At 29.3% G+C, this 10,981-nt stretch overlaps 1 protein-coding gene across 1 annotated transcript; it reads right to left on the reverse strand.

Moving 5' to 3' along the window:
- Positions 1 to 10,232: 10,232 nt before the first annotated feature.
- On the reverse strand, positions 10,233 to 10,981 carry LOC126712872 (uncharacterized). The gene has a single exon (XM_050412374.1). The coding sequence runs from the start codon at positions 10,815 to 10,817 to the stop codon at positions 10,380 to 10,382; it is 438 nt and encodes a 145-aa protein (XP_050268331.1). The 5' UTR covers positions 10,818 to 10,981; the 3' UTR covers positions 10,233 to 10,379.

Raw genomic sequence — 10,981 nt, forward strand, 5'->3', positions numbered from 1 at the left:
CTCTCTCCTTATACACGACGAACAACAACTAATCAACCTAGCCTGGGTTGTTGTGGGTTTTAATGTTTTATTTTTGTGGTTGTGGTTGGCTTTGAGATCGGAATTTTTGGCTTTGATTAGTTTTTTTTTTTTTTTTTTTAATAATTTATGGGTTTGTGTTCTTGGATCTGGGTTTGTGTTCTTGTTGTTCTTGTTCAAGACACACTTGGATCTCAATTCATAAGATTTTTAATTTTTAATTCTGTTTTTAATTTTTTTTATTTAGTTAAAATCAATAAATTAATTTTTTTAATTTAGATGCTGACGTGGCATTAAAAAAATATTTATTATTATTAATTTAGGCCACGTGGACATTAGTTTATTATTATTTAACTTTGCCGTTTGCCACGTCTGCAATAGCCGTTTCTGATATAACGGCAGGGACTAAAATGGAATCATTTTTCAGGATAGGGACTAAAAATGGTAAAAATAAAATTTAGGGACTAAAATGGGAATCACCTGAAAATGTAGGGACTAAAATGTGTTTTTCGCCTTGTTTTTATTATTAGTTTTTGGTTTTATTTTTTATTGTTGGGAAAACAAGATGCATATACTGTTAAGTTTGGGAATAATTTAGAGATTTCCTAATAAGTTTAGAGTGAGAATCCTGGTAGAAGAATGATAGTGTAATGCACTTTTTATAACTGCTACTTTCATATATAGTTACATGTTATTATTATATAATAAAAGTTGGAGTCGCAGTAGAAGAATAATAGTGAAATGAAATGCACTTGTGAAAGCTGCTATTTTCATTTCATTTACTATATAATAAAAGTTAGATTTAAAAAAAAATTCTAGTTACTTTTGAATGATTATTTTTTCTTATAGTTGCGTTAAGTGGTTATATTCATTTTTTCCTCTTTCTTCTGTGTGTTTGTTTCTAAAAAAAAAAAAAAAAAAAAGGTGGTTATATTCTTTTAGTAACAAGTGGTTACATTTTCATTAATTAATGTTAAATTACTAATAGAATTTTAGTTGAAGTAAAATATTAAATTTTTTACCTCAAAAAAAAAAAATTAGATTTCTTGTAATTTTGGTAATAAAGTTTTATGCAAAGTAAACTATTAAAAATAGAGTTTAATCCATGGTAAACTATGAATTAATAATGTGTGTATTACATGATCTTTTGGTAATAGAATTTTATTGGAAATATAATTTTAATTTTTTTTGGAATTTAGGTAGCAGTGTTTTCTATATAGTAAACTACTGGTTATAGAGTTCAATCTACAGAAAAGTATTTTAATAACTAATGAAAGTGTTGACACTTGTCTCAAGGCAAAGAAAGTCATTTGGTATAACTATAGCTTCTAGAACATAACTTTTACTATATAGTACGTGATTTAGAGTTTCAAGTGTCTAGCTAATTTTATTTTTTTATGAATGATCAAGTGTCTCACTAATTACCATAGTTTTTTAGTAGTGTTTATGGTATGTTTTTGTGTTAAAAACTATTTCCCTCTCTCTTGTATATGTGTGCATTTGTTTCTAAAAAAAGTGTCTCACTAATTACTTTGATAGTTTTGATATTTATTGTAAAATATTTTTTACATTACATTTTTAATTAATTAGTGATCATTGGTATATTACTGGTTGATAAGGAAGAAAAAAAAAAGTAGATTTTATAGTCCTAGAAAAATATAACAGTAGTATAGTTTTGGTGGATATGATTAGAAGATAAAACTTTATCCTTTTTTTTTCATAGTACATTGTCATATGGGCTTTTTGGTAAGCCTATGGGTATCGCTAGTGCACAATAGGACATGCCACTACTCCACCTCATACAATGTCTACATATTATTAATTTTTTTTTTGGTCAAAATAATGTCTACATATTAGGAAGTATGGATCAATGCTAATATTCACACCCATAATATCTTGGCATTTGACTAGAAGTGATGAGTCTTTTCAAGAGCTTCTACCACTACACTGCACTTGCGATAGATTTTCTAATGAAAGAGTTAGAGACTAAATTTTGTCTAGTATGTTAGTGTGAGGACATTTTTTAGTATACCGGAGTTTTGGATTAGTTTTTGTTTATAAGAGTTATTAAAACTTTATAAATGTGGTAGTAATCATTATTATTGATAGTATATTTTGGTGGATGTTGCCTATGACTGTAGGCATAGAGGTTGCTGAAGTACCCTAAAATATTATGTATCTTGTGTCGTTAACCTTTTATTGCTTTGTAATTTATTATAACAAATATGAATATGAACTTCCGCTATCCCAACATATGGGATAAATAGTCAAGCCTTTGCTTATTCAAGACAATATGAGAGTGAACTTTTGTGTTTAAAACGCGGCTTCAAACCAAATTTGAAGCCGCGTTTTAAACACGCGACTTCAGACCATATTTAAAGCCGTGTCTATAAAATGCGACTTTAGGCAGGCTAGAACTGCATTTTATAAACGCGGCCATAGTTAAGGAAAACAAAAAAAAAGGGTTTGCCAAAAAAATTAAATACGAAGGTCCTATAGTTGCATGTTTTAAACGCGGCCATAGCCCCAGCCCCAAAAATGCGGCTACAGCTCAAAAAAACGCGGTTTTAGAACCCTTCTATGGCCCCGCGTTTAAAACGCAACTTTTTGTTTTTTCTTTAAGCCACATTTTTTAAAAACACGGCTTTAGTCCATCTTGGGCCGCATTTTTTTATAGCCGCGGCCTAAAAAAACGCGGCCCAATACCCTGCATTTTGTAGTGACTTGTCGTGATTGCAAGTGTCATCCCTACTAGTTTTTTAGGAACATCAAGTCGTTGGACTTGAAGGCGTGCTATAAAGTACATGTGGGCTTTGAACTATGGTTAAAGGCCCAATGTTACAAATTATGTTGTCGGGCAGGTAGCTACTCTTGGGCTGAAGGCTTAACCGATGATATTCTAATCGCTTAAATCGAGGATTTTACATTTTGGAGTTGCCATTTGTTTATTTAAGGCATAAAAAACAAAAATTAAATAAAATAAATAAATGAAAAGAATGAAACATACAAAGTTTAGTTAAGAAGATGGAGAGGATATTCCTTCACATTTTCATGATGTACTTCAAGCCGATTTATTAGGCTTATCTGAATAAACGTATGTTACGTGTCTTCCTCAAAAAAAAAAAAAGAAGATGGAGAGGAGAAGGTGTTAAATGCCCACCTCGCCTAACCTAAATCTATTTTTTAAGAATTAATAATATTTCATGGTATGCATCATATAATTCATCCAAACATGTCATAGAGCAAAAAATGAACAACTAAGAAATCATTCATACGGTTATTCAATGCAAAATTTGATTTGATTTTTTTTTTTTTTTAATGAGCTTATCATTATTCAAAGCATCAAAAATCATATTTTTCATTCTCTTTTCAATTCATGTTGTATGTTACGTAATATCATGTGAAACAGTTTAATCATTTTGTATCATGAAATTGCTATCCATCAAAAATCATAATTTTATCATGGAAGTCATATCAAAATGTTAAAACCTTAATTTAAATGACATGTGACATTCATTCTACTTTAAATCATATCATCAAATGAGCCATCTTAATCTATAAAATTTTGAAACTACGCTATAAATTTAAATAAGTTAAGGATGTTATACTAGCATGCATACCTTTAATAATGATGAAACTGGCAATTTATCCTCATATCCAAGATATCCTCTTATGCTTTGGAATATACAATTGCTTCTCTCTTTGGCTCGACTACGGATTCCTTCCATGTTCCTAAAGAGCTAACTGTGCATTTGCTTCTTCTTGTTGATTGTTGAAGTACTGGGAATGGATTGATAATCCTAAAAACTAGGGTTTTGTGTTTTATAGAGGATGAGTGTTTGGAATCATTTTGGGCTAGTGTGGAAGAGTTTTCTAAACCTTAGGGTCTGTTTGGTAAGAGTATTTAAATATATTTTTTGTTTTGCAATCCATAAAATAATGGGTCCCACACTTGAATTTATTGTTTGGCTAATATTTTCTAAATGCAGTTTTCAAAAAATTGTATCTTAAGTTGTTTTCAGGGTACAGAAAATGTTTTTAAATATATAGTTGTAAATAAATTGAAAACAGTGAACCTCACATATTTGTTCAAACTCTTTTATCTCTTAAATTAAGGAGTTTATCTTTATCGCAAAAAAAAAAAAAAAAAAAAAAATCCCACCCTTCTAATTTGAAACTTATCATTATAAAAAAAAAAAAAAAAAAAAAAAAAAAAAAAAAGTACATAATGAGCTCTATTACCTTATCATTATCCACACAAAAAAGTAATCTACAGATTCTACATATTACTTTTTGTAAACAAAAATTTAAAAAAAAAATCTCAAAAATAGAAATAGTCTCCCAAACAATTATTTTTTGTTTTTAGTATTTTAAAAATTGTTCTTAAAAGTGGAAGCCAAACACGTAAAATATAAAAATTATTATTTGAAAACTAGTTTAAAGTTCAATTTTTTGAAAACTGTTTTTATATTGTTTTGAAACCAAAATCAAAAATCCTCTTACCAATCAGCCCTTAATTTCATAAATTGAAAGTAGCTTTTCATAAAATAAAAATGCAAATTAGAAGTTGCATCCCTACTTTTCTATGGCTCTTTCTGAGTACTTGTTGGTGCCAACTAATTACTAGTTGATGCATTTAGGATTGTGAATCCCTCTCTATTTATAGAGGGTGGAGCAATTGGGGTTTTAGAATTAGATCTCTTCAGTTTCAAAGTTATCTCAACTCATATTTATCTCAAAAATCATGCAGTTGCTAAAAATTCTAGTTGAGTGCGTTAACTCAAACCGTATTCCTATCGTCCTACTATTTTTGGGTCAAAGTTTCAATCAAAGCTGTGTACAATTTTGGCGATTTGCTTTAATAGGAGGCATCGGGACCCTTTTATAAATATTAGGGCATAGGGGCCTCAATTAAGTCTAGGCCTAGAGTCAGCACGGATTAGAAGTTCACTTACCACGAAAATGGAATGCATTTAAAATCTATTGACATTTGGTATAATTAGTTAGGGCAGCACGTGCCTTGCATGTGCTTGCCATGAAAAAAAAAAAGTAGTGATTAAGATCAATTTTAAATTTTATTTGTATCACAAAATAAAAATATAAATCATTTGATTTTTAAAATACATAGAGATTTACATTAATCAAAAGAGACATTAATTTTAAGAATTTTGATAATTATGTCATAAAAAGTTAATCTCATTCGTATAAGACCGTGATGGATCCCAGTCTAATATTTTATTATTTTATTTTGACCTATAACTTATATCTCAATAGTTGTGAATATATTATAATAACAACAATATGTCACGACATTTTTAGTTGTGCTAGATCTCAGTATGATATTTTATTATTTCATATTATTGTATTTTGACTCATAAGGAATTGACACATGCATCACAACATTTTCACAATATCTCTATGTATACATTGTACTTAATTACAATGTAAATTTATATTGTAAAAATAAAAAAATTGGCAAATTTTGTACACATTTACAAAATTTGTACAATATTTACCAATTTTTGTGCAAATGTGTATAATATTAACTACTTTTGTGTATTTACAATGTAAACTTGCATTGTAAGTACAATATGAACTTGCATTGTAAGTACAAAGTAAACATATAAAGATCTTTAAAAAAAAAAACAAAACAAAACAAAACAAAAAGTGCACCTCACTAATTGAATAAACCAAAAAAAGACTTTTCATGAACCTTTGGCTCTTTTTATATATTTAATAGAAATAGATATGCCAACTTACATAAATATTTAAAAGGGGAAAAAAAAAAAAACCTTTAGGCACGGTAGAAATTAATGTTAAAATGTTGTAGACTTAGCATTTTTTTTATTTGATCTATAAAAAACTGATATCTCAACAATTATGAAAATATTGTGATAACTATAAGTACTGTAACATTTTCTCAAAACATTTATTTTTAGTTGTGGTTGATCACAATCTCATATTTTATTATTTTATTTCAACTTGTAATAAATTAACACGTCAATAATTGTAAAAAAATTGTGAAATTTGTTGTGTTAGTATAACAATATATATATACCAGTTTACATAAATATTTAAAAGAAAGAAAAAAAAAACACTTTAGGCACTATATCTACCGTGCCAATTGAATAAACCAAAAGCACTGCACAATAAGTGTTGTAACATTTTCTAAAAATATTTATTTTTAGTTATGGTTGGTTACAGTCTCATATTTTATTATTTTATTTCGACTTGTAAGAAATTGACACATCAATAATTGTGAAAATATTGTGAAAGTTGTTATGTTAGTATAACAATATATATACCAGCTTACATAAATAACTAAAAGAAGAAGAAAAAAAAAAAAAAAACTTTAGGCACTGTAGCTACAGTGCTAGTTGAATAAAGTAAAAGCACTGCACAATAAGTATTGTAACATTTTTTCAAAACATTTATTTTTAGTTGTGGTTAGTTATATTTTATTATTTTATTTTGACTTGTAAAAAATTGACACGTCAATAATTGTAAAAATATTGTGAAATTTGTTGTGTCAGTATAACAATATATATACCAGGTTACATAAATATTTAAAAGAAAAAAAAAACAAAAACCGATTACTGAAAGAAAAAAAAAATTGTGGTTAATTAAACCAAAAGCACTGTAGATACAGTGCATACACGCATTGACAATAAAACAAAAGCACAGCACAATAAGTGTTGTAACATTTTCTCAAAACATTTATTTTTAGTTGTGGTTGGTCACAGTCTCATATTTTATTATTTTATTTCGACTTGTAAAAAATTGACATGTCAATAATTGTGAAAATATTGTGAAATTTATTGTGTCAGTATAACAATATATATATATATATATATATATCAGCTTACATAAATATTTAAAAGAAAAAAAAAAAAGCACAAACACACACCGATTACTGTAGCTTTTACACATTTATCTAACAAGTGTCACAATATTTTCACAAAACATTTATTTTCAGTTGTAGTTGGTCACAGTTTTATATTTTATTATTTTATTTTGACCTATAAGAAATTGACACCTCAATAATTGTGAAAATATTGTGAAATTTGTTGTGTCAGTATAACAATATATTTAAAAAAAAAAACAAAAAAAAAACAAAAAAACAAAAGGAAGACTGAAAAAAAATGTGTAACTATTCAAAACTAAAAAAAAAAAAAAAAAAAGTGGCTCACCAAAACTGCACTGTAGATGAACAGTGCAATACGTTATGTAAACAGTGGCTAAACACTGTAGCGGCATAGCCGCTTTTTATATAATTAATAGAAAATTGAAGTGTCATTAGAATTTTTTTTATTGAGTTTCAACTTTAATATATTATTATATAAATAACATGTGAAAAGAATGAAACTTAAAGTCTTAAACCATTTTTTTGTTGTTGATATAGACATAGTTGTTAGAATAAGTCGAACCATTTCATGTATAATATGAAACAAATGAAATCAGTTGCAAAAAGTTTCAAGTTGATTTGAGGGTAATAGATAGGCTCTTGAATCGTATTATGCAGTTGATCACTAGTTTGATTGAAACCACAAACACCTATTAAGGGGAAGAGAAAACAGCAAGGGACATGATGTTGTGATTAGGTGTCTCTATGGGCTAGGTATTTTTTTTTTATACTTACTCTTTTTGTGGGGAAACATTGATGTTAAAATGTGTGTTTTGGAAAAGCCATAAAATCACAATTTAACATTTGGTAAAAAACAAAGGAAAAAAAAATCTTGTTTATGCGAAATTGAACTTAGGATGTGATTGTGAGTTCCAATTAATTCAATTGGTAAAATCTTTGATAGTTGAATAAGAGATCTGGGGTTCAATCTCCACCTACACCAAAAACTGATTGGTATCTTGGTCTTATATTAAAGAGTCTTCATCAGAAGCGGATGTTATAGGTTAAAATTCTCTAAAACAAAAAAACTTAGGATGTGATTTTTTTTTTTTTACAAGTTAGAATTCTACGCTAGCCTAATCAATGTATGTATGTGTATGAAGTTTCCTCTTGTAGACTTGAATTTCAACCCTTACCTCTTACACTCCACAAACACTTATATTTATAGAGTGACCATGAACTTAGGATGTGATTGTCATTGCCTTTATAGGTAACCTACTTAACAAAAACTTTATGAGACTTTAAGTTTTGTACACAAATTAATCACTAAGCAAGTTGGAGTGTTGGACTAGTTAATGGGGCCAGTTGTCGCGTCCCTAACCAACCAGCTTGGCAATGTCCATATCCGTTGACACATACCTCTCAACCAATTTCAACCAATGCAATGATTAGCCTTTCAATTCACGTCAATTAGGGCATACCCTCGATTAATTGAACTGCCTGTATTCGATCAAACTTAATTACTTGACGTATTTTAGATGAAAAATGGTATGATATTCATTCTAGAGTGAGACGCTGTTTCAATATTTTTTTTTATTTTTATTTTTTAAAAAGTTACATGCGCATTTAATTTTCTTACTGTATTGATTTATGATATTCATTCATGACAAAAATGATGATAACTCACTATTTTTTTTTTTTATAGTGTAAATAATTTACCATAAATTTTATTCTTATATTTTACATGATTACAAAATTTCAAAATATATAATATTAATAACTATGTCATCAATTAAATGTTTAAATTTTAAGTTTTTATTTTTAAAATTGTGCATAAAAAATCATAGCTTAATGTTACACCAAGTGTAATCTTTGATATATATGAAATTAAATCCTTTTACTTTTTGTTATTTCTATTAATGTTATTGCATAAACTTTCTAGAACTCCTACAATCATCTCTTCTTAGAGCTACTGTAAATTGATTTCGGCACCAATACATGTAATCACAAACTTGAAGCTTTAGAGCATTCACAACGATTTCTCCGACTTGAGGGCGATTTCGGTGAGTTTTCTAATGATTTTTACAACATTGGGGTTTCAACAGGTTGTTGTTGTTCTTTTCTATTTTTTAAAACACTCAATGTTAGGTGTATATATTTTTAATGGGTTGTGATTGTGAGTGGTATTCTTTAATCTCTTATTTGAAAAAAAGTTGATATGTCATTGTTTTATTAGAGAATGTAAAGAGTAGATTTACAAGCAATCCTTATTGAAGTTAAATTCTACATTAAGATACTAGTACACTGACCTTAGTAGGATTAGTTATATTACTAGTAATTAAGATTAGGATATACTACAATAGAATTGAATCTCAATTACAAATTTACTATTTAGGATAGAGGTCAAAGGAATCACTTTAGCTTCGGGCATATTGTCTCTTTTCTCCTTACTTTATTAGCAAGTAGCAACAAGTCATGCCTTGGTAAATCGGAAACATGTAAAAGCACGTAGGAATTCATTTATAAAAAATGAGCCATGTTAACGGTTCCTTTCAGACAAGTATTTTAAGAAAATTTTAACACAAATTTTATAAGAAATATTAAAAATCGTTAAAAAAATTATATATATTTTTTCTTTTATTATAATTTTTTTAAAAAAATATATCGTAAACAAATACGACATAAACCTTTTCCATACAGAATGAATAAAACAAGTTTTGAGAAAATAAGTGGACCCTCAGAAGTTTTGGATGAAAGCGGCACGGTCTTCAAATTTTCAGATTTAATAATACATATAATACCTAAAAAATAAATACAATACAACTTCCGTGTGCACCTGTCAGTTTCATCAGCTAATCCGTATTCGTTTACCTTTTAATTTTTTAATTTGGACATGAAATTGACAATCAATAATAATTGTCAACCGTCTGATCTCACTCTTGCAGTCCTGCTTATAGTAAAAATTATTTTCCTAGTTTTAGCATCTTCTTTTTTATTAAATGGATTTCTCTAGCTTGAGTTTATGGCCTCACACTCAAACAAGTGGACGTACACCAACCCCTCCAATAACTTTCTTTATTGTTCTTTTCCTTTCAGCCAAGCCAAAGCTTCTTCCTCAAAATGTTATGGAATTTGTGGATTTGGTCCTACAGAGAAGCATCTTCCAGGAAAGATATCTTTGTTTCTAAGGGTAATACTCTTGTTTTTTGCAGTATATTGGTGCCCACAGACAGTGCACAAGCTGTATATCCATAACTTCAATTTTACTTTTTTATATAAATTCAGGCACATTGTTGTAAACACCAAGTAAGTTTTTGTTAATTATGATAACTTTTTTGTTAAGCATAATTCATATCTATAGAAATCAATCAAAACCAAAATACTAAAAATACATAAAATCATACAAAAGTACAACTTCCCACAACATCAATATGTATACTTGATCATCACAAAAACTTTGTACATTACATAAAAACCATACGAGGACGAAAACTGAAAAGATCACTTCTTTTTTTCCTTAGCTAAACGCAACGATCTCCCTCCGCCGTGGCTCACACTTAGCGGAATCCGCCGGCTGAGGCGGCGACGCGGCCAACCTGTCCAAGAAGCTGAGGGGACACTCGTCGTCGACACGGGTGTCGTCCTGGAAATTGAGAGCATAACTCGAAGGGTCGTAGCTGAAATCAGCGGAGTGCCACCGCATGTGGTGGTTCCTACGGTTCTTACCGATCCTCGAGATGAAGTTCATGCACCTGAAGCGTATCTCCGGTAGTTCATTGGCCGTCGATTTCAGCCACGTGTACGGTGACCTTGGCGACGTCGTCCGTGGCTTGTCCTCGCTTTTCAACTGCTGATGATCATGAACCGAAGGCGAGAAACAGCACATCGAAGTCTTCACCTTATGCTTAATAGAAGCCGTTGATGATGATGATTGCTGCTCGTAATCGTTAAACATTGTAATCTTTGTATATATATTCAAAAGCAAGACACAAAAGTGAGTATGTTGTATATTCAAGAGTGTGTAGAAGAAGAGATGATGAAAATCGTGGCTGAGAGAAAAAGGAAAGAGTGGCTGGAATATATATAATGGAAGTTAGTTTAGGGAAGTGATGTGAGGAA

Source organism: Quercus robur, chromosome 2, assembly GCF_932294415.1.
Source record: "Quercus robur chromosome 2, dhQueRobu3.1, whole genome shotgun sequence".
Lineage (NCBI taxonomy): Eukaryota > Viridiplantae > Streptophyta > Magnoliopsida > Fagales > Fagaceae > Quercus > Quercus robur.